This window comes from Chionomys nivalis, chromosome 19, assembly GCF_950005125.1.
Source record: "Chionomys nivalis chromosome 19, mChiNiv1.1, whole genome shotgun sequence".
NCBI lineage: Eukaryota > Metazoa > Chordata > Mammalia > Rodentia > Cricetidae > Chionomys > Chionomys nivalis.
Genome location: NC_080104.1, coordinates 53874788 through 53899467, shown reverse-complemented (window position 1 = coordinate 53899467; position 24680 = coordinate 53874788). Strand labels below are relative to the sequence as shown.

Here is a 24680-nt window from a genome sequence, read left to right as displayed (position 1 = left end):
CAAGGGAGAAGGGGAAGGGAACAAGGAAAAGGGGGCAGGGGTATTTATCCCAGAGGACAAGGGATTGCCTCCGGATATAGAGGAGACAGACACGGCACCTAGGAAAATGCAGTTTATGAAGGTACAAGGGGAAATCTCAGGCCAGGATGAGGTGCTTCATTTTAATTGGGCATGTTAATTAGGTAAGCCAAATTAAATTAGGGGCTTTCGATGCTGGACTTCAATACTTTGTCAGCTGGACCTCAGAAGGAGGAAGTGGCCAAATAAGGAAATAGACCTTGGGGGCTAGCTTGAGGACTGTAACTAAGGGTTGTTAGCAAGGCAGAGGGAATGGGGGAGAAGGGCAAGGCACTAGCCAGAGTCATGTGCTCTAGTGGGCTAGTGTTGCTTCAGACAGTCTTTCTTTCTCTCTCTTTCTTTCTTTCTTTCTTTCTTTCTTTCTTTCTTTCTTTCTTTCTTGTTTTGTTTTTTTGATTCTCTTTTGTTTTGAGAGGCTCTCTCTGTTTTACTCCTGACTATCTGGAACTCACTATGTAGTTTCAGGCTGGCCTGGAACTCGCAGAGACCCACCTGCTTCTACCTCCCAAGTGTTAGGATTAAAGACATGCCACCACAGCCCAGCCACATTTCTCCTCCTAATTATTCTGGTTTCAAATCTCCCCCTCTGCAATCAGCCCCATTGCTTAGTCCTCGGATATCAAAGAACAGCCAAGAGGTGACCCTCAGTTGTAGGGTTGAGTTTATTTTCATTCTTTTTGTCTTAAGCCATTAAGACATAAAGATCCAGAACTTGAGTGAACACTTGCCAGCTCCAGGGATGAGAGGAAGTTTGACTTTGGGTTTGGAGCAGCCCCAGGTCTCGGCCACCCCTATCTCCAGCCTGGACTGGGCTAACTAGCAGCTGTCTAACACCCATTGGTCCCCGGCTTGAGAAGAGTGCAGCACCAGCAGAACGTGGTGTTCACAGAAGGCTTGGTACTGGCACACATAGAGACCTATAACGTCGGTGCCCGGGGCCAGTCAGTTCATAATGTCCCTCTTTTCCAGGTGAGCAAGCTAAGGTCAGGATGGAGACAGCATGGACAAGAGCTTCAGGAGCCCCATTGGTATACTGCAGTCAGCCCCGTGGCTGGCCTGCCGTGCTTAAAGGTGGTCCCCTGCAACGCTTTTAGTGGGGGCAAACAGAGAAGGCTGAAGTGGGGACGGCCTCAGAACCCTGAACCCCAATCATATTGCACGAACTTTTCCAGGGATATGTGGATAAATGTCTCTTTCTCCCAGATAGGCACCAATGGCAGGCCCAAATAGGAGCTACCAGAGTCCCCATTACAGAGCATGGGGGAGGGGCTACTTCCTGGTGTATGGTGACCCCCAAAGCAGCCAGACCACTGGGAAGTCTCACTTCAGTGTGAATGACCACTTCTCCACAGCTGCAGAGATGGTGTTCCCCTTCAGCTAACCTTCCGCGTTCTATGTACGATGGCACCTCCCAAGACCACACGCCGCGGGGGCAAAATTACATACAGCTGGGACAAGAGGCATAGAAGTGGCTGGAGTCTCAGCCAAGGGTCTAGTGACCCTCCCCGTCTTCTCCTTTGAGGAAGTGTTCACAGGCTCAGTCTTGGGGTCTTTTGCAAGTAATCTCGCTGCTGTGATGATAATGGTTGCCACGCCTGAAGGATGGCAGTAGAGAATGCCTGCCTCCTGCCTCCCCAGAGATACATTTAATGATGATCTTGACTCTGTTCTGCCACTACAAGTGTTCAAGAAACAGCTGCTTCTCTTCCTCCTCTTCTTTTTGTTTTTGTTTGTTTGTTTGTTTGGTGGATTTTTGGTTTTTTTTTTTTTTTTTTTTTTTTGGTTTTTTCGAGACAGAGTTTCTCTGTAGCTTTGAAGCCTGTCCTGGAACTCCCTTTGTAGACCAGGCTGGCCTCGAACTCACAGAGGTCCGCCTGCCTCTGCCTCCCTAGTGCTGGGATTAAAGGCGTGCGCCACCACCGCCCGGCGGGTTTTTGTTTTTTTGAAACAGGGTTTTTCTGTGTGGCTTTGGCTGTCCTGGAACTCACTCTGTAAACCAAGCTGTCCCCAAACCCAGAGATCCGTTTGTCTCTACCTTCTGAATGATGGGATTAATGGTGTGTGCCACCGCTGCCTGGCAACGTACGGAACAGTTTCTTGTTAGAACATACTCAGGGAAAACTGAATCTATATCCCCAAACCATGCTCATTTATAGTTGACAGAATAATCCCATGCTCCCTTTGGGGTGAGAGGTATGCTTTGGCAGCTTTGGTGCTCAATGTGGGACCCTAAGAACATCCATTTTCACTAGAGGAACCACCCAAATCAGTGCCATGTACCAGTGCAGGCCTTTGTGCCAAGCTAACCATTTAGCTTCCTCAGGTTGGCAAACTTTCTGGGGCCTGGATCTCCTGTTTGGTCTGGCCTGTGGCCACTGGCCTGTGTGGAGCTGGTTTCTAGCAATCCCTCTCTAAGGACACTAGTTTGTGAAGAGTTTTGGAGTGTTCCCATGAGAGCAGTTGGATTGGAACATTTGTTCATTAGCATTCAGAGGTTTTCATCGCCGCTCACCCATCACCTAACTCCTCTCCTGCTCACTGCCACCTCTGCCTCTTTTTGTTTAGAAATGTCACGACACACGATCATCAAGACACACTCAGCTGAACTAAAGAGGTGATATGGGCAGCCTACTTTAGCTGAAATTAAAAAGTGTCTAAGAACCCAGGCATGGGGGCACCTGCCTGGAATCCCAGCACACACACATAGCGAATGCCCGTGCCATGGTGCAGATGCCAGAGGACGACCCTCTAGAATCAGTTCTGTCCTCCCAGTAGCAGTTCTGGGGACCAAACCCGGGTCATTAGGCTTGCATGACAGCCCACTGAGCAACCTTAACAGCCTATTTAATCAATTGATTGTTATTACCAATGTGTGCTGTATATTTGTGTCTGTATGTGTGTATATGCACCTGCTATGGCTCGTGGGTTGAGGTCAAAGGATAACTTTGTCGAGCTGGTTCTTTTCTTCCACTTTTGCCTGGTGTCTGGGACTTGAATTTGGTGGTGTCAGGCTTGCTCCCCAAGTGTCTTTACCCACGGAGTCGTCTCACAGCCCCACCCCCTTTGAAGCAGTTGTGTTCTATTCTATTTTGTTTGTTTGGTTGGTTTTCGAGACAGGGTTTCTCTGTGGCTTTGGAGCCTGTCCTGGAACTAGCTCTGTAGACCAGGCTGGTCTCGAACTCACAGAGATCCGCCTGCCTCTGCCTCCCGAGTGCTGGGATTAAAGGCGTGCGCCACCACCGCCCGGCTGAAGCAGTTGGTATTCTAGTCTCACAATATATCCCTGTCTGTAGCTCACCATGTAGATGGGGCCACCCTGAGCTCCTGACAGTTTTCTTGCCTTCACCTTCCAGATCCTGGGACTGCAGGCATGGGCCACCATGTGCAGCCTAGGGTATTTCTGTTTTAGATTCAGACGCCTGGGGCTGAGAGCAACAGAACTTCCTTCTAAGAAAAATCAAGAATTAAGGGACTCCAACCAACTGTATTACTATGTTGCTATCAATATTAGCAATGTCAAAATATGGCAAGTTCATAGATATAATGGCCAATTTATTATAACAGCATATTTTCTGTCACAGCATAGTTTATCCTAATGACCATCTATGCTTAGATATGTGGTTGAATACCTCACAATATAGGACCTAACTACAGCAATCAATTATATAAACTCTGATGGATTCAAATTACAGATGATGGACGTGTTCCATGGGGCTTGGAAGACTCTGAGAAGTCCTATGGCAAACTCAGACTAGGACCTGCCTTGAAGTAACTACTCCAGCAATTCCTGTTAGGCAACCCAAACAGTTTGGGCTGACTTTTCTTTCTTTCTTTCTTTCTTTCTTTCTTTCTTTCTTTCTTTCTTTCTTTCTTTCTTTCTTTTTGATTTATTTATTTATTATGTATACAACATTTCTTTCATGTATGCTTACATGCCAGAAGAGGGCATCAGATCTCATTATAGATGGCTGTGAGCCACCATGTGGTTGCTGGGAATTGAACTCAGGACCTCTGGAAGAGCAGTCAGTGCTCTTAACCTCTGAGCCATCTCTCCAGCCCTGGACTGACTTTTCTTATCCAAATTGTTCAAAACAAGTCAGTTTCCAATGACTAAGGCATTGGTAGTCATTATCGTGTGTGTGTGTTTGTTTTTAATATACTTTGGAGGGTTAGTTGTTTTGTTTTGTCTTGTTTTCAAGACAGGGTTTCCTCAGTGTACCCCTGGTTGTTCTGGAACTCTCACTGTAGACCAGGCTGGCCACAAATTCAGAGATCCACCTGCCTCTGTCTCCCAAGTGCTGGGACTAAAGTTGTGCACCACCACCACCTAGCTGTTTGTTTTTTAACTGGCCAAATTCCAGAGCCCAAAGAGGCCTCATTGGAATTCTAGGTGCTGGACTAGGAATGTTTTTCAAGAATCTTATATTGTATAATGAGCAAGAACAAGCTACTTTACATATTAAGTTTTAAAATGTTTCTGAATGGCTAGAGAGATGGTTTAGTGATTAGGACCACTTGCTGTTCTCTCAAGAGGACTCAGGGCCCCTGATTCCAGGACTCACAGAGTTCACAGCCATCTGCAGCTCCAGTTCCGGGAGATCCTCTGCCCTCTTCTTGGCTCTGAAGGCATGCGTGTGGTGCACACTGACACAGCAAAACACTATTTGCAGGAAACAAAAATAATCTTACATTTTTTTTCTGAACTTGGACTAGAATTTTAAGACAAGATAAATTTTAAAAAAAGAACAAAGACAGGGGCTGAAGAGATGGCTCAAAGGTTAGGATCGCTGACTGCTCTTACAGGGGACTGTCTGTAACCGCAGTTCCAGGGGACGCAACACCCATGGCAAAACACCAATGCATATAAAACGAAAGTAAAAAATGTATAACTGGGTAGTGGTAGCACACGCCTTTAATCCCAGCACTTGAGAGTCAGAGGTAGGTGGATCTCTGTAAATTCGAGGCCAGCCTGGTCAACAGAGCTAGTTACAGGACAGCTAGGGCTGTTATACAGAGAAACCCTGTCTTGAAAAACTAAAAGAGAGAGAAAAAAGAAATAACGAAAGAAAAAATTTTAAAAGTAATTAATAAAAAAAACAAAGAAAGACATACCCTTTTTAAAAAATTAATGTGGGCACCTGAGGTGACTCAGCAGGTAAAAGTGCTTGCTACGAAGCCTGATGCCCTGAGTTTGATCCTATAACCACCTGCTGGAGGGGGAAATCAGCTCCCAGAAGTTGTCCTGTTGTCAGTGACTTCCACATACACACTGTCACACACCCGCACCCACACCCACACCCACAACCCCTCCCCACACACAGACACATAAATAGACTTAAGTGTGCCTTCTCAGAATATGTAGTCTGTCGCCCTCTGGTGACAAGAGTGTCTGTGCCCTGTGGGAAATCCTCAGAGTTAAGTCTGGACGGGACGTAGCCTGGGCGGTGAAGAGCTGACCTGAGGCGGCTCCTGGCGAAGCTCCTGTGACCGGCCTGGGTGGCTCCCAGTCTAGGACACCCAGAGGTGCAGAAGAGCAGGTGAGCTCCAACGGGGACCCGGGAGAAGGGATTGCCTTTAATACAGCTGCTCTCTACTGTTCGTCTGTGTCCCCTTTGGCCTCAGTTCTTCTGTTTGATTTAGGAGCAAAGAATAAAGGAGCAAAAGGCAGGAAAGAGACCAAAATCTGACCTCAGCAGATGAACCTGCCTTGATTAGCATGGCAGCAAGGGTCAGAGACTTGCCCCGCCAGAAGGAAGTTGTGAGAAGGGGAGGGAGCTGGTCGGGGCTCTTACAGGAGTGGGCTCTGGGCTTTGGTGAAGTCCATACCGCTGTAGGAGAGGGTACACGCGGGGCAAGACAGGCTTGAGAGATCTGTGATCGCTCTTTTGTTTACTTATAAACTTGTTTATTTCTCTTAATTGCTTGCTCAGGCAAAGCAGGCTATCTTGAGTACTGTCTGTCTCAATAAACAATTCTCCCTGAGATGTAAAAGTGTCCGACAGATAGTCTCAGAGAGGGAGTTCTGGTTTTCTACAGCTCGGACAGAGTGTGACCCCGCCCCCCGCGTGTAGGAGGTGCCAGGAGCAGCTGGTGTTCCACGGGCATATCTCACCTCCACTCTCAGCCTTCTCCCTGGGTAAAAATACCCGGTCCAATCCCGGAAACCGAGGGCTGGGAACGTGTCGGTGTGGGTGTGTAGGTGTTCTTTGGACACCCGTGTTCCTAGCTGGGTTTGGCCTCAGCTTTAAACAGAGCCTGTTGGGTTTCCGGGCTGGACTTGGCGTTTGGGTAAGACCAGTTCCAATTTTCTGACCAGCGGTAGGCGGTGCGGGCACGTGCTTAACCTCAAGGTTTTCTCTAACCCAAAGGCAGAGCCACCCACGTGTGGATCGTTGAGGATTAGAAACCAAAGAGCAGAAGTGAGCGCCAGGCTGCTAAAAAGACAGCCATGACTCCAACATTCCCACTCCCGTTAGTTGTCGGTTAATGTTTGAGGCCAAATCTGGCACCTACCTAGAGAAAGGCTGAAGAAAGAGGACTTGCACACATTAGACCCCCTAACGCTGTGGGCTGGGTTCCTAGTGCCCAAAAAACATCTGAGGGAGAACCTTATAGCAGTGATTGGCTGAAAGGACTATGACACCTGTTTCTGCTTGCCCCTTCGCGCGTGTGTGTGTGTTCTTACAACAATGTGTTCTCAAGCTGCAGATGTCATAGCTGTTTCCCTCCTCCTCCTGCAACCTCCTCTTCTCCAACCACCTCTTCCCCATTTTTCTTTGACTTTTTTGTGAATCAAGGTCTCTATAATCTAGGCTGACCTTGAACTCTTGCCTTCACTTCTCCACTGCTCGAGTTTATGATGCATGCCACCATGCCTGGCTTCCGACTTTAATTTCCTTAAAAATGACATTTAATCTTGCATATGTGATCATCTCACCCACTCTCCCTCTAGTGCAGCAGGGGGTTATTCTAGCATATGCCAAGATTTCTTTCTTCCATTTGCTGGATGATTAACATCCAAGTTGTTCCCAGCTTTCCTACGCTGAAACAGCGCTCATTTCTGGAGATTTTTTGAATGTAGGAACAACCATTTCTCCCAGGCAAACCAAAGACTGTTGGGCTGGCTGGTCTAGAGCTATTTGAAACACCCAAACTTCTCTCTTGTGTTGCTGTATCAACTGATGTTTTCATGGTCAGTGGAGCAGCGGTAATTTCAGCCAGTCCCCACTGCTGACAGAGAACCACACCTCAGAGGGAGTTGGGGATAGTTTATTCTGCAGCCAAATATGAGTAACGTGGTCCGGGAACACAGATTTAGGTTTGCACAAATACCATGTTAAACTATGGATGTGCTTACAGGAGGCTTTATTAGTTGCAGAACAAAGAAAATAATAGAGCAAAGTACTTACTGTGGTGGGCTACAGGCCGGGGGTTCTAGCATAGTGGGGGAACCCTGCCGTAGTCTCCTCATCGTAGCTGGTACAGTCTAAGGTTTTGGACTGTTGAAAGCTAGTAGTCTGCCAAGAACACATTTTAAAATATTGGGTCGGACACGGAATAGACAATGGCGGCTTTGGGAGGGGCTACGAGAGCCCAAGGTAATTTGGCTCTGGTTTGCAAGGTTTTACCCCCATAATCTCCAAGTTCAGTCATTTGGCCTTGTAGAATCTTTTTGTTTGTTTTCAAGACAGGGTTTCTCTGTTTAGCTTTGGAACTTGTCCTGGAACTTGCTCTGTAGACCAGGCTAGTCTCAGACTCACAGAGATCTGCCTGCCTCTGCCTCCCGAGTGCTTGGATTAAAGATGTGTACCACTACCGCCCAGGTATGCCTAGTAGAATCTTTAACACCCAACCCCCCTTTCTTCTGGGAGCTCCAGTTCACATCACCAACACTTGGCCATGAAAGAATGAAACTGTTCTTTTAATGAGGTGGAAACTGTTAAGGGCTGCCCTGTTGTGAATTTAACTTGCAGGTCCTGTTTGCCAATGTATTTGAGCCTCTTTTGTGTGGCTGTAATGTAACTGTGCATTGATTTTGACGTGTGGAGGGGCCTAACAGTATGGTGCAGCTCCCCCAATGGCTACACACACCCCCACTCCCACCCCATGTTCTGCTGTCAGCAAATGGAAGGCCTGATGGACAATAGGCCCAGTTACCCTTGTAGCCTCTCATCAAGATGAGTTGTTCAAGTAGTCCAGGCTGACCTTGATCTTTATGTATCAGGGGAAGACCTTGAACCCCTGATCCTCCTGACGCCTCAATCCCCACCCCAAGTATGCACTGCCACATCCAGCTTGTTTGTGTTTTGAGATGGAGCCTTGCTGTGTATCCTAGACTGTCTCGAACTCAATGCCTTCTTGCCTCCACTCTGCCTCTCCGGTTCCCCAGTGCTAGGATCACAGGATATGACCATCTCTTGACTCGCTCTTCCCACAAGCATTTACTTGCATGCCGGCTTCACTGTAGACTCAACAGACTAAGGCGGGATCTCTCTATGGCAGACCCCAGTCCGATTCTGTCCTTGCCTCTCATGAGCCATCACTGGCTCTCAAATCTGAGACTCTCTTGGATGTCATTAAAGAAAATATTATATTACTTATAATACTCTAATAACACTGTGAATGCTGTGTGAATAGTTATTATAGAAGTAACGACAGAAAGTGTTCCCACTCAGCACAAGCATGATTTCTTTCTCTAGTATCCAGTCTACACATAGTTGAATTTACACTCAGAACCGTGACTGCAAGGGACTGCCACTCCCAAGAGCCTTCCCAGACACAGCCTCCCAGAACCTCGGACTCATGGAGTCATTTGGGTACTACAATGGGTTAAGTAAGGCGTAGAGAACACATGAGGAAGAGGGTAGCCGTGCAGTGGGGAAAGCTAACCACTCTCATCACTCCTTATCATCATCTGATGGCCACATGATAAAGATTTCATGAGAGGGGTATTGTCGTGTTCCCCTTTGCCCAGAACCAGTGGGAAGCCAGCCAGAAATGGACTGAACAAGATGGCTCCCAAGGCAAAAGCAGGGTGGGGACACCAAGCGGAGCTCGTAAAACTGGAACAGCGTTTGGTCCTGGTTCCTGGTTCCTGACACTGAGCTGTTTCCTGAAGAGCGCCTCTTTTTTTTTTTTTAATATTTATTTATTTATTATGTATACAATATTCTGTCTGTGTGTATGCCTGCAGGCCAGAAGAGGGCACCAGACCCCATTACAGATGGTTGTGAGCCACCATGTGGTTGCTGGGAATTGAACTCAGGACCTTTGGAAGAGCAGGCAATGCTCTTCACCTCTGAGCCATCTCTCCAGCCCCCTGAAGAGCGCCTCTTGTTATTTGCAGTGACCTTTTCTGATCATACTTGAGTTGATGCTAGCGATATGAGTTAGTGTCGGAAGCCCTTGGCATCTCCAGAATGGAATCAGTCAACAGAAAAGCCAAGGGATGGGGGCCAGAATTTCCCTGCCCCGTGACCCTTGGGAAGGAGAGGAAACAGAAGATTAAGCCCCATTTAAGAAAACAACCAAACCAGAAAACAACTCTTGAGGCTGGGGAAGCAGGATTGAGATTCTAAGCCCAGTCTGGATATATAATTAGATGGGAGAGGAGAACAGGGAAGGTTTTATTTGTTTTGTTTGTTTTTTTTTTGAATAATGAGACTTAATGAGCTTGCAGGTTTGCGAGGGGCCGGAGGTGATGTGCCCCCATGGAGAGGCCGTGGAAGTTTCAGACAGCAGACCCTCCTTGCCCTGTGCATCTCTCTCATCTCCTGTTCCTGATTTGTATCTTTGTAATAAGCCAGAAAACAAAAGGAAAATGCCATTTTGAGTTTTATAAGCCATTCTAGCAGATTTTGTATGTGTGTGTGTGCACACATGTTCATGCATGTGCACATTGTGTATGTGTGTATGCGACTAGGGCCAGCTTTATAGCAACTTACTAACCCCAAGGAGAGGGTCATAGGAGCACCCAGTTTACATAGCTGATCAGTCAGAATTCAGGAGACCTGGACTTGAAGTTTTCATTTGAAATAGGGTCAGTCCTGGGGGACTGAGCCCTTCAGCTGGAGGAAGTTGATGGTAACTCTGGGTAGATAAAGTCAGGATTGGATTACATTGTAGTATCATTGGTATTTCCAAGGAAGGAAGGAAGGAAGGAAGGAAGGAAGGAAGGAAGGAAGGAAGGAAGGAAGGGAATGAGAGGTGTGGTTTTTATGGCAACGCGTATCTGTGCTATTTGCCCTCGAGCAAATGTTTCCCTCCAGCCTGGTTGTCCTCTGTGTTAGTGATATGGTTCTTGATTTGCAAGGAACAGAGACAATTCTGACATAATAAAATTTATTATAACTGGGACTAGAGGATGACTCAGCAGTTAAGAGCACTGGCTGCACTTGCAGAGGATCTGCGTTTGATTCCCAGTGCCTACATGATGGCTCACAATCTTTTGTAACTCCAGTTCCAGGGGAATCTGACACCCTCTTCTGGCCTCCAAGGACACCAGACACACACATGGTGCACAGACATACATGCAGGCTTGTTAGGACCCTACATTGAGGGCGCCATCTGTTGGGATTCATTCTTGATGGGGTTCACATGTTCCAGGGTAGCGGAGTAAGGATTAGAACTCTTAGGCAGAAGGAAGAGAGACGTAGAACTGGGAGGGCAGTCCAGTGAATAGTGAATTTGCCCACATTTATTTTCCACATGCTTATATATCCCAATCCAAAAAACAGGGGAAGAAGGCAAAAGACTGCTTTAACATGATAAAAAGAACAAACAGGGCAATCACTTTCAGCACCATTGTGATGGAAAGGGTTTCTGATCCTTGTTCCATACACATAAAATAAAAAATAAAATAAATTATTATAATTGGAAAGATTGAGATAACCTTATGAAATGGGGTAGGGGGCAGGGGAGGATGCTAAAAGCCAAGTTCCATAACTTCTCCAAACAGTGCCACCAGCCAGGGACCAAGTGTTCAAATACATGAGCCTGCGAGGGACATGCCTTGTTCAAATCACCCATCATCTTAGTCTGTCCCTGCTGCTAGAACCAGACACTTAAGGGTTGGGATTTTACAAAGAACATAGTGTACGGCCCAAGGCAGCTTGGCACACACCTGTCAAGACGGGCTCTGTAGAGACAAACCGGAAAGTAGGCCTGAGTCTCAGTTTATCCTAAGGCAATACCTGGTTCCAGGAAAGACCACAAACTGAGACCACCCAGGTACCACTGAGGAATAAACCATCCAAAGAAAATTTCTAATGTTTCAACTATTGTAGATAGGATCACCAACTGTCCCTTAGCCCAGAACACCCATTCCCTCCACTAAGACTCCCCTAGATAAATGTCAGCCAATCAGGGGTCCTGAACCTTAGAAATCCCTCATCCCCACCTCTGCTATTATAAAAACCCCACCCCAGCTGAGCTCAGAGCTCTCTGATCATGCCAATGCATTTGACACATGGAGAGTCCAAGTTCAAACTTGAATAAGAATAAAGGCTCTTTGCTTTTGCATACAAATCTTGGTCTCCTTGTTGGTTTTTGGGAAGCTCCACAATCTGGGCATAACAGATAGATTTATTTTCTCATTATTCTAGAGGCTAAGGAGCCAAAAACCAAGACCCTGGCAGATTCAGTGCTTGGAGAGAACTACCCTTTCTGCTTCCAAGATGGTACCCGATGGCTGTGTGCGCAAATGGCACAAAGGGCGAGTACTACATCCCTATGGGTACTGCATCCTTACCTGGCGCAGAACATAACAAGAGGAATAAAGCAGTTAGGGGCACAGCTCAGTAGCACAGCGTGGAGCCCTAGGTTTAATCCCCCTGACACCAAATAAATAAGCAAAGGGCACAAAAGGACCTTTCTAATTGCCTCCAGCCCTTTCCAGCCAGTGAGGCTGAGCCCCCATGACTTTATGTACTCTCGAAGGCCCCACGCAGTTACGCTGAGGTTTCAACACAGATTTTCATGAAGACACAGATATTTAAAGCAAAGTAGTAACATCGTGATTAGAACTCCCCCCAGTGCTAAGTTACATTATTGGGGTACACATCTAAATAGTGTTTGAGTAGGGGTACAGTTCCCAACAAAATTGGTACTCTCCCTGTAAAAAGGAGGAGGCAACAGTTGTCTGAACATTTGCTGATCCCTGGCCGCCTAGATGAATCAAAGAAAGAAACGGAGCATTCTGATTCAGCCCCTGAGCCTGTTTCAGGGACTCAGATGCTGTCTCATCCCCCGTGGCAGGAATCCAGCAGAGCTCCGCTGCTTTCCAGTAGTTAGCTGGAGTTGATTCTCCGGGGATTTGGCCAGGGTAACAGAAGTTGCTTGACATAGTCTTGTAGGCTGCAGGCTCACTAGGCAGTACCTGCTTAGAGTCCATGTGTCTTCTGTTCTTGTTACCCTTCCTGCTCTGTTTATGAATGGACTGAGCAAACTCTTGAGAAAGACAGCTGAATGCCATGCGCAGAGAGACAGAGAGTTGGTCTGTTTGTGTGATTATGTAATCTCTCCTGCCATTGGCCAGATGCTCTGGTGAGCAGTAACACAGAGGCACTGGGCCAGGTTCTGAGAGACCTGTCTGTTGACCGTTTCCTTACACTTCCTTGAAATAGTCTTCAAATACTATGTGTAAGGCCTTGCCCAGCCAAACCCTATGGCGGTCAGCTTTTGCCATATGTAGGCAGTGGGGCACTTTCCAGTCCTGTTTCCCCACAGGCTCCGTAAGTGACATGTGCGACCTGGGGGAGAGGGCCTGAGATGAGAACCTGCTGCCACGGTAGTCACAAGAGCCTGGACAGTGGTGAGCATCCAGGATGTGGTCCCGCCCACCTCTTCCCAACCTATCTCCCAGAGACTGCAAGAGTCAGTTTCCTGTTGCTGTGGAGAAATACTTAGGGCGATTAGCTTATAAGTACCGCCTGCTGCTTCTGGAAGTTTCAGTCCCAGCTGGAGGACAGAGCAGCCAGTGCACTAAACTGCTCCATTAGTAAACAGGAAGCCCATAGGAGAGGAGGAACCTGGGGTTTCACAGTCCCCTTAAAGGACATGCCTGCTGTGAGGTCACCACCTCCCCTACAGCCTCCACCTCTACTGCAGGCCTCTCACTAGCCATACCCTGGTGACCAAGCCTTTAACACAAGGACTTTTGGGGAACATTCAGCATTCAAGCCATTGCACACCCCATGAACGTATGGGGCTATGGTGAAGGACTGTGATGAGAACTGATTTGAGAAATTCTTTCTTTATGGAAGTCCAGAGGGGCAGAGCTGGGGAGGGAGATGTGGGGGCACATGGATGTGAGTCCGGTCCACCTGGACTAAAGGTCAGAGAGGTTGGGCTTATTTTTACCCTTTGAAAGTTGTTGACAACAGATGTGGCTACAAACAAGAAACTCTGACCTAGAGTGTGGTCACTTATAGGGTTCTGGACAGTACGATGGCCCGTGGAGGTGGATCCGTTCCGCTCTGACCAAAGGTCAGAGAATTCAAGCCTATTCTTGCTCCTTCATTTTAAAGAAGGTTTGACATAGGGAGTGGCTGCCTATGGTCTAGGGTGTGGTGCTGAGTGAGGTGTCATAGTGTCGTTAGTAACTGATGTTCCTTGATGTGCACATGTTCAGATGTAAGCATGAACATCTCATGAACCTTGGAGGGAGTGTACTTAAGGAGCTATGAAGTGCTATTACCATGACAACTGTCTTCACATCCCTGGGGACTTTAATGGGACACAAGTAGTCAGACTCAGGTAAGCTTCCTTCCTGTGTTTTCAAAGGTGCCAAAAAAAACCTTTTTTTTTTTTTTAAGATGTATTCATTATGTATACAGTGTCCTGCCTGCATTTCTGCCTGCATGCCAGAAGAGGGCACCAGATCTCATTACAGGTGGTTGTGGGAATTAAACTCAGGACCTCTGGAAGAACAGTAAAGAGCTCTTAACCTCTGAATCATCTCTCCAGTCCCCAAAAGTATATCTTTAAATATGAAACCCTTCTCTGGGACAGATTCCTTAATCTGTTCCTGACTTTAGAAGTAAATTGCAAAATATTGTCACTGGAATCTGACAATTCCGCTGACTGAAAAGTCCCTTGGGGGCTGGAGAGATGGCTTAGTGTCTTAGAGCACTTGCTGCTCTTGCTGAGCACCTGGGGTCAATTTGCAGCACCCACATTGTGCTTCACAACCCTCAGTAACTCCAGTTAGTGTATCTGATGCTCTCTGAGCTCTCAGAGTCCTAGGCATAATGTGGTGTACATAGGCATTTTTGGTTATAGAGTTATTAATGCCATGGAAATATGGGAAATCTGAGTTCAAATCTACACGGGAGGGGGATTCTCCTTCTTACAGATTTCCAAGATGGTCAGTTTTGGAAGTCCACACACAGGTTGTCAGTATCCATGCGCACATGGCCACTGGGGACTTGGCAGAGTACTTACCCCTGTGTACCTGTGTACCTGGCAGGCAGTACCCTGTTCCTTTAAAAGGCAGAACTCAGCCTACTTCCTCCTCTTCTTCCTCTTCTCTCTGCATCTGTCGCTTCCTTTCCTCTCTTCTCATGAGGCCACTCTGCAATCCCTTCCTCTCTCCCTTCCCTTCCCCTAATAAAACTCCCCATGTGAGTTCTGTCTGCCCCTCACCCACTATGGTTTGGACTCTCTTGCTCTTTCATGACAGGCCTGTAGTCAGGCTGTCCCCGATTCTGGGAAAGGTGTGTGTGGTCCTGAGGATATGGAGAAGGAAAGGTACATTTAGTTAAGGTATATCTGTTATGTGAGTGGGGGTGATGAGCTGTCCCTGGTAGCCTGCCCTTTGATGTCTTGGGGTCTGGTACCCTGACCTGTAAACTTCCTCAGGGAAATGAGAATCGTGGTACTTGCTATTCCTCTGGAATCTAGGCATCTGGGGAGTCTGGGGAGTTAAGGGGTTCCAGAACCACAGATTGGCTCCCAATAGGGCACTTGTCATGTCTGAAAAACTCATGAGAAAAAGGCTTATGCTAAGGCAATTAGCCCTTAGCTCCAAAACCTAACACCCATAACCTGTTAAGTATAGCAGTTAAGTTCTAGCTGGGCAGTGGTAGTTCATACCTTTAACTCCAGAGTTTGGGTGGCAGAGACAGGTAGAACTCTGAGTTCAAGACCAGCCTGGCCTACAGAGAGAGTTCCAGGACTGTTACACAAAGTTACACAAAGCCCTGTCTTCAAAAACCAAAATGAAAAAAAAAGTATAGCAAATTCTGTAACTGACACCTAAAGGACAAACCAAGGGGATGAGAGGCTAAAGCTGCCAGAGAGAGAAAGGAAGACACACGCAGGGGACTCTACAGCCTTCCCAAGAGCTCCCATTGGGCAGATAACTGTTGACAATTATCCACATATCAAATGTCCTCCTAAGAACACGGGGGGGGGGGGCTAAAGTCAAGGACCCCCTGCACCCGAGACCAGAGGAACCTTGGAATGAGGAAACCTCGGACCCCTGCTGGCTTAGACTTGTCCATTTTACCATCAATGCCCCCTGGCAGCCTGGTATCCTACCCTTGGCCACATCTTCATTAGTCCAATTAAAAAGACAACGAAGAAAAACAGAGAAGGGAGGTTTATTTCATTTTTTTTTAAAAATATTTATTTATTTATTATGTATACAATATTCTGTCTGTGTATATGCCTGCTGGCCAGAAGAGAGCACCAGACCCCATTACAGATGGTTATGAGCCACCATGTGGTTGCTGGGAATTGAACTCAGGACCTTTGGAAGAGCAGGCAATGCTCTTAACCTCTGAGCCATCTCTCCAGCCCGGGAGGTTTATTTCAATGTGTCCACACTGGGAAGAAGAACAAATGAAAGAAGCCCAGTACCGTGGTTTGAATAAAGAGGCCCCCCACAGGCCCACTGGGAGTGGCACTATTAGGAGGTGTGGCCATGGAGGTGTGGCCTTGTTGGAGGAGGTCCATCACTAGGGACTGGGCAGCGAGGTCTCAGCTCAGGCCAGTTCTCTTCCTGTTTCCAGAATGTAGAATTCCAGACGGAGAGCTCTCAGCTCCTTCTCCAGCACCATGCCTTCCTACTTGCCACCATGCTTCCTGCCATGACAAGAACAGGCTAAACCCCTGAACTATAAGCCATCCTCACTTACATGTTTACTCTTCTAAGAGCCGCCATGGTCATGGTGTCTCTTCGCAGCAATAGAAACCTTAAGGCATCCAATGATCCTCACCTCAAGTTCATCTTCCGGTGTGATCCTCCGTAGTAGCGTTGTCTCAGCTCCAGTTCCTTCTGCAGAGGCTTCTGACAAATCTTCAGAGCTGTCTGAACTCTCGTTCAGGGAGACAAGTTCCTCCAGCCTTTGGCCTTTCTCGTTCTCCAGCTTGAGACTCCTGAGGAAACTCCATTTCCTTGGGAACCATTGTTTCAATAGCCTGGTAGCCAAACGGAGGGGCACAATTGTCTCCATTTTTGAGCCAAAATATAGTGCCCGAAGTCACAAGACAGTGCTGCTATCCCTACACTGCATGCTTTTGCCTTGCTGCAAAATTTTTAACAAACCAAAAAGAACTAGGGAAACAAAGGGAGACCCAGAATCCCAGTGACATTTCCTGAGCACCTGCCAGATGTCTGGCTTGTTAGTGAGACAATTATACAAAGTCTACCACGGGCTTAGATGAGGGTAACTCTGAAGGATCTAACTTGAGAGTGCTTTCCTGAGGGCTGACAATTGCCCAGTTTAGCATTATACCTTAAGGCCTGGAGGAGCCCAACTTGTACCTTTGACTCAAAACCTTTTCCTTATGCCCCCCCCCTTCCTGAAGATCTCCCAAGCATCTTCTTTCTTGTGCAACAGCAAGGATGCAGGGAAGTAACTGGATGGCGACTCCATTCTGCCTCCTTCCCCATCTATGAGGACCTACACGTGCCGGATTGTAGGTCTTGCGGACACATGTCCGGGGAGGCTCAGGACACACAAAAAGTCTTAGTTGAAAGTGGCTGGGTTGAAGGTGGCACTGTGCCAGGGGAGGGAAGGCTGACTGCTGGTACAACAGAACAGAGACCAGTAAGGGATCCACAGGTCTGCCAATTCCACAAACTCAGAGGAAGGTCCCAAGGCGAGTAAGGATTGTTTTTTCTCCAAGCACAAGCCACCATGCTTTTGGCTCATTATTTGAGGTTAAGTCGTATTCACTGGAGTCGGTCATTCCTGGCCCATTGGCAGGACAGAGAAAGCCAACATGACTACCTAACAGCACACATCAAGGGCTGAAGTTTTTCTCTACTTGGAACAGAAATTTCTCAGGCCTGAACTTGCTCAAGTCGTACAGTTAATCTGTAGCATCTACCAGGAATGACTCGACAAACCTAATCGCTAGGGTCAAGTCCTTGCCGCCTAGTTTACTAAATGATGCATTCTTCGTTTCTATCTTAGGAAACAAAAAGCCAAAGGCGCTTCCTGGAGCACCAAAGCGCAACAAGGCCAGCAGTAGGAGTGCGCAGAAGCGCCGTTGCGTCCCCTTTGGGACGTAGCCTGACGTCATCGGAGGCGGAGTTAGGGGAGGAGCCGCAACCGGCTTGGGGCGGTACTGAGCTGGGTCACGTAGCTCAGGTCCCTGACTTGGGCCACATCCCGCCTTTCACCGTCCTTTAGTCCCCGCGTGCAATCCTTCCGCCACAATGCCGATGTTCACCGTGAACACCAACGTTCCCCGCGCCTCAGTGCCAGAGGGGCTTCTCTCCGAGCTCACCCAGCAGCTGGCGCAGGCCACCGGCAAGCCAGCACAGGTTTGCAGGGAGGGTACAGGAAGGGAGTGGGGTGGAACCGTCCGCCGGGTAGAGGAAGAATGGGGTTGAGAGCCAAGGCGGGCCGGCGGGTGGCGGTTGGAGCTCTCTGGGAGACCTGTGGCCCGTAGTCTTTCAGGCGGGCTAACCGCGTGTCCATCCTCCCCTCCCCCCGCAGTACATCGCAGTGCACGTGGTCCCGGACCAGCTAATGACTTTTAGCGGTTCTAGCGACCCCTGCGCCCTATGCAGTCTGCACAGCATCGGCAAGATCGGCGGCGCGCAGAACCGCACCTACAGCAAGTTGCTGTGCGGCCTGCTGGCTGATCGCCTGCACATCAGCCCTGACCGGTGCGTGGGGGTGATGGGTGAGGGGAGCTGGGAGGGAGGCGGGAGGCGGGGACAGTCCAGAGGGTACCGTCACGCTCGCCGAGACCGCGTGTTTGACTGAGTCGGGCTTTCATTCTCGCAGGATCTACATCAACTATTACGACATGAGCGCAGCCAACGTGGGCTGGAACGGTTCCACCTTCGCCTGAGTGCTGGCCTAATAACTTACCAGCACCGCTGTTCTTGGAGCCTTGCTGCACTCAGCGTTCTGTTTTCGTCCACACGTAGCAATGCCCACCCTCCGACCGGGAGAAATAAATGGTTTAGAGACCACGGTTGCTTCTGCTTCCCTGGTTTGCAGAGGGATTGGTGCAGGGCGGGGCCGTTGAATGAAGCCCAGGTTGCAAAGGTAGGGTGGGCTGGGATGGCAGACTCAGAGCTGTCCAGTGCCTCTCTCAAAAACCGTGGTTTCGATGCCCCTTTGTCCATGCTTTCCTATGCTGGCCTTACCTCTAAAAGGGCTTGACTTATCACCAGGGACCTCAGACCAAGAGCCCCGAGTCAGAGCTTCCCAAGCAGGAGTTGCTTCCTGAAATAAGTTACTTGCTCCGGGCGGGAATCCCGAATGTTCTTAACCGCAATAGTAAACGGCTCTTGTAATGTGCTTTCATTGAAGAGGGGTTTACTCGAGCAAAAGGGTGGGTAGCTGGGCCCGCACCTTTCTTCTCTGCCCGACTTTCCTCCCCAAGAATCACGGAGCTAAGACAACGGTTCCAGTTTCTCGATCTGGATAGTTACTTGTTCTGGAACTTTGGGACAGTTTAGGCATGTTGGTGGGAGAGGTGGCCAAGATACAAAATTCTCCCAGGGCCATGCTCCCCACCCTCCTTCTCCAGCAGTTTCCCGAGAAGCATGAGGGTGGAGGGAGTACCTGCCTTCTCTTATCATTAACATTAGGGTAGAAAAGGTACTGGCCCTCTGGGCGTTTTCATTAAACAAAATCATTGGCGGAGGTCCAGTATGATTTAGGTCTCTTGACCTGGGGTCCGGTCCTTCCTGCCAAGCCCCACAGTAGGTGGGGTAGGTGGAATCCCAGCTTGGGCCATAAGAACCTGCTGCTTCTCCCGAAGGAATTCCCTGTTCCCTAGTGTGAAGCCTTCCAGTTAAGGGGACCCCGCTGAGATTAATCTGTCAGGGCTGGCTTGAGTCTTCCCTGAAGAGGCTGGCCAGGTGGTGGTGGCCTCACGTTCCTTTAATCCCAGCACTCTGCAGGCAGGCATCTCTCAGTTCCAGGACAGCTAGGGCTACCACCCCACCCACATTGACTCCCCTCCAGAGAAGTCTGTAACAACAACATAGAGAGGGACGCTTGATGTACCCCATTTCTCAGATTTAGGAAAAGTAACTTCAGTGGACTGCTGGTCCCAGATCCCTTACTCTCAGCCTCTTGTCCAGGTATGAACATTCTAGATAAAATGTGTGGTTTTTTTTTCTAAGAATCCCAAGGAATTCATATTTGCTTTTGGAGTCTGAGGGACCCTGCCTGAGAACAGAAACCTGGGAACAGAAACAGACGTCTGACTGGGAGTGAGGAGCTTGCCTGTCTGAGTCCGACAACTGACAGAGGTCTCCCTTTATGCAGAGACTTAAGGCCTAGTGTAGGTACAGAGTCTTTCTGGGCATGATTGCCAGGATCCCTGCCCTTTGTATTCCATCGTTAGCAGAATGGAGTCTTTACCCTGGGAGAAGGAGAACCCCATACCAGACACATCACCGCCCCTGCCACTAGATCAGGACAGAAGTAGGGCCAGGAGGGGGTTTGTTTAGAAAGAATCAAAGCTCATGAGACTGAATCATGAGTATAGACGCCTTCTCGGTGTGGAGGCCAGCCATCCCTAGAGGTTCCCAAAGCAAGACCCTTCCTAGCTTACTATCACCATGAGGGGCCTTCTTGTATTTTTTGTCTCGTTCTGCATTCATGAAGACATGCCACACCTGCCTGCCTGCCTCCTTACTGGGAGGCATGTCTTTGCTGCAATCTTAGGAACAATCTGGGACTGCCCTCTTGTGTGGCAGGCTTCCATCCTCAATCTGGGCCTTTGCCACATCCTCTTAACCACAGGGTTGGGCTTGAGGTTGGGCCTTCCAGACTCCTGAGTCCCCGACCTCAGAACCTCTTTTTTTCTGCTAATCTCCTGTCTTGCTGCAATGGGCGCCTTCTGCTCTACACAGAGAGGGGCTCAGGCCTCCCCAGCTCTCGTCTAACTCCCTCATTTCACAGATGAGGACACTGACCCTGAGGCACTTCAGAGCGTCACTGCTGTTTCCCAGGGCAGAGTCACGGACTAAACTCCATTTCCTCAGCGAGGGCTTTGGCCTAAAGGCTGCTTGTGAGCCTAAAGTTAAGGTTTCTGTAGGGGACTCTGGCCTAGGGGCCGTGTGTGAGCCTAAAATTGAGATCTCTATGGCAGAGGAGGCAAGCTGAACACCTGCTGTGTGAATGTGGGGGTCTGGGGGGGGGAGATCACATGAGCCAGAAGAGCCACCCACCTCAAAAATAAAAACCTCAGTGTTATGGATTTGTACTCAGTGGGAGCATCTACAAAGGGGTTACACCTTGGTTATGGAGGCATTTGACTTCAGCTCTCCACATTTCTTGGTCAGTTTAATGGGTTGCTGAGGCAACTGCTTGTGTCTCCCTCACCCCAGTCATCCCTGATCAGCCCCTTTCTCCAAAGCATGATCCTTCATTACCCACTGAATGAGGCCAGTTCCTTCTCAAAACCAACGCTCAGGGGTCAGCCAGCTTTCCCAATGATACCTCAAACCTCCAGGTTGGATGGGGAAGTTGGGCAGAGAATGCCCCCTGTTCTCCCACCATTGTTCCATAGGACCATGGCATCTAATGAGGTTTTCAGCCTGTAGGTGACCCCCACCTGTGCCCACGGTCACTGTTTGCCACAGCTGACCGACTCTGGCAAATCTTGTACCTTTCCAAGTGCTGTTCCTTCTCCTGTGCCCCATGGAGTTGCTCAGGACCACTGGCAGCATATCCTGGTTTGGAGGACACTCACAAATGCCTCTGTCTTGGCCCAAGCCTCTTAGATGGGTTGTGCATTTCCAGGGCCTCCTTCCTGCTCTGGTCTTCTGGGCTGCTGCCCTGGGACCTTTCAGGCCTTGTCCAGCAGTGCAGACACCCAGAAACTCTCTCCTCCACCCCTACTCTCCTTTCAGGCACAACTGCATCTCAGAGACCCCCACCCATCCCTTCTCCAGAACTCATACCTTAGGAGCCACCCCCCAATCCTCACCAGCCAGTTCCTTCTGGGAGTCAGATCTCCCTGGTTTTGGCCCCGCTTTGGGCCTCAGTTTCCCCCATCTGTGAAATGAAGGGGTTCGCCATCTGTTTTGTTTTTTTTATCCCCTATTCGCCCAATCCTGAAGATGGACAAGAACATTTGACACTGCAGATGGCCTGTGCCTGTACTCAGGTCTTGATAAATTGTGAAAGCCCTCCATTTGTGCTGTGCCAGCCCTGATGTGCAGTGGGAGACGTGTGTGGTAGGACATCTTAGAGGGCTTCACGACATTAGGGTGCATTAGCGGATGCAGTGGACAGGCCCGGAGACAGTGGCTGAAATGGATCTTCAGGAGCCAACACACTACACCTGCTGGCCCCCATGCTGAGGGGTTCCCCATTCTCTGAAGCTGGCAGGTAGCATAACCAGTCTGCTTCACAGCCTTCAGAGCAGAGGTTAGAAACGAAGCAGACTGAAGCTCCCAAAGCAATACCTCAATTATTGGGAGAGTTTAGGAGTGTTCCCGAAGTTTTTGTTATTCTTTGTTTTGTTTTAAATTTGGGGACACCTAGGTTCATAACCTTCCACCTTAGTTTCTTTGTATTATAAGAAGTTTAGGAAACCAATTGGCGAAGGAAAATGGATTTATTTACAGTTTTGGCCAAATTAGTATGAGGGAGAAGGTTTTTGAGTTTTGCTTTGGCTTTCTTGTACCAGGGTTTCATCTCCCTTAGTAAAGAGGAATCAAAAGCTAAGACAGCTTTTGGAGGCAGGTCAGCCAGAAGGCGGGTTATAGTACAGACTTTCCAGGAGGGGGCCGGTCTTTCCTGGCACCAACTCAGGCTCTCCTCATGGGAGTGCCTGGAGAAATTCTAGTTCCTCCATTGATTTCCTTGTGTGTCTTGTGCCACAGAGACTCTAGGAGGTCACTGATCTCGAGTCCTCACTCCTGTGGCCAGTTCAGTGCTGTCCCCGCACCCCGTCCATCCTCAAGAAACAGCACAAGACCTGTATAACTGGGTAAGTTCCAGGACCAGGAGAGGGACAGAATCGAAACAGACCAGCCAATGGATCTCACCACCACCTTAAGCCCTACCTCAGTGAGGGTGAAGGGAGACAAGAGCTGGCTCTGGCCCCCTGGTTCTGAAGCCCTGGTGCCCTCCATCTGCTGAGTGTGGAGTCTGTGCTGACAATCACCAACTTCCTGTGACATTAACTGAAGTCACAGCCAGATTCCAAATCGCAAAGGTACTGACGAGGCCTCGTTCTTGTGTGCCCAGCAGCCTGTTTTGATTCCAACAGGACTCCAAGCTACCAATGAGGCCTTGGTTCTTGTGTCCCTAACAACCTGTTCTTTTGTATATTTACCCCCCTAAATTTTTTATTATTGAGAATTTCATCTATGAGTACTTTATTAAAAAAATTTTATTATTGAGAATTTCATCTATGAGTATTTTCATCAACCCCTTCAACTCCTCCCATGTTACCCCTCAAATTCAGGGCCTTTTAGCTATTATTATATACATACATAAGTATTCTGTGTGTATGTATTATACATATACATACTATGCATATACATACAATATTAAGTGCTATAGCTCTGAAGAGAATGGTATCCTGGCAGTCAGGAGCCAAGGACTACCACAAATCCACAATGTATATAACAAATCTCACACAATAGATTTATTGTGAGGGGAAAACCCCAGGAAGGTGGCTGCTTCTGCTCAGGCGAGAAGCAACAGAGAACTGAGCAGAAACAGGGTTTATGTAGCATTTCAGGGTGGGGAACAGAGCTTTCCAGGTTGGGTAGTTCCAGGGTGGGGATTAGTGGGATTTCAAGACGGAGACGTAGGATGGGTGCTAGGTCCATCTGTTAGGGCAGTTAGAATGTTCTGTGAGTGGAACCTGGCTGTTGGAAGTCCTCAGGGGAGGGGCTTGACCACTCACGTGCCTCAAGGGACTTACATATACATATATATCCATAAGTTTATAAATACAACCCGATGAGTCCCTTTAGTATTGCTCATATATACATGTGTTTAGATTGACCACTAAGGGGTTAGATAATGTGTCAGGGGCTAATTCCTGGCGCACTCCCTTTTCATGTTAGCAGGTAACATGTGGCCAAAATTTGGGTGCCAAGGGGCTCCAGAGAAAAGGTTCTCTTATGTCATATCCCTCCCACCCCAGGGTGACCCTTATCTCAGATCTCTCCAGAGAAGGCTTAAGCTTAAACATACCACTACCACCCTCACACCCACCCAACTCCAGAATTCTGCACAAATAGCATATTAAGACTTGGCCAGAGTTACATTTTTTAGCAAGGTGTTTAGATCTTCTTTGTACCAAACAGCAGCAAAATAGGCCAGCCATCCCACCACGTGTTGGCTGTGACCAGCAAAATGCCTGATAAGAACAAGGTAGTGCGTGTGTACAAATGTATCTTTTCAAGAACGGTTTTATCTTCGCCCTGTGTAGTATGCAGCCACCTCTGCCACTTCACCACTAGAGGGCACTCTGAACCCAGGTTTGCATTTGATATGGGTCTAGATGGACACGCACGTAAAACCGGACGCTTGGCCAGCTGGGGTGGGAGTTTCAGTGGTACAGCTGTCCATAAGTAGCCATTGTTTAAGTAATCCGAATTTTATTTTGCCAAGGTAGATTTGTCAGAACCTTTCTTTGACTTGCTGGGCCTTTGTATTTGGGGTGGTGGCGTAGGACTTTAATCCGAGCACTTAGAAGACAAAGACAGTCGGATCTTTGTGAGATTGAGGCCAGATTGATCAACAAGAGCTAGTTTCAGGATAGGCTCCAAAGCTACAGAGAAACCGTGTCTCAGAAAACAAAAACAAAACAACAACAACAACAACAACAAAAGAAGTTCTTTATCCGTCCAAGGACCTAGGTCTTGGCTAATTGCACCTATTTTCCTAGATTTCCATTGGCCTTTTGACTGTGTGTGGACTCTGTAGGCATGCCATGACCACCATTCCTCAGGGTTCCTGCCAATCAGTGTTTTTCCTGATTAACTCTAAATGGAAAACAAACCTCTCCTCCATTGGTCCATTTAGGACTTAATTTTGTCTGGATTATTTACACTTGCTGTCTAGAACTCCTCATTGTGGGGACATATGGCTCTCTCGTCTACTATTTTGGATGCCACCCATATCCCTTGCCGTTTGGTAAATCCCCATGCA

At 48.3% G+C, this 24680-nt stretch overlaps 1 protein-coding gene across 1 annotated transcript; it reads left to right on the top strand.

Annotated features, from left to right (window-relative positions):
* The first annotated feature begins 5516 nt into the window (after positions 1–5516).
* On the top strand, positions 5517–18539 carry Mif (macrophage migration inhibitory factor). The gene is made up of 5 exons (XM_057751591.1): positions 5517–5615; positions 13709–13833; positions 17502–17854; positions 18030–18202; positions 18324–18539. Exons 3-5 carry the CDS (start codon positions 17747–17749, stop codon positions 18388–18390), a joined length of 348 nt encoding a protein of 115 aa, XP_057607574.1. The 5' UTR covers positions 5517–5615; positions 13709–13833; positions 17502–17746; the 3' UTR covers positions 18391–18539.
* The last annotated feature ends 6141 nt before the right edge of the window (positions 18540–24680 follow it).

Coding starts and splice junctions, on each gene's coding strand:
- Mif (XM_057751591.1), top strand. CDS start 17,747: ATGCCGATGTTCACCGTGAACACCAACGTTCCCCGCGCCTCAGTGCCA. Junction 17,855..18,029: donor CCACCGGCAAGCCAGCACAG/GTTTGCAGGGAG, acceptor CTCCCCCCGCAG/TACATCGCAGTGCACGTGGT. Junction 18,203..18,323: donor CTGCACATCAGCCCTGACCG/GTGCGTGGGGGT, acceptor TCATTCTCGCAG/GATCTACATCAACTATTACG.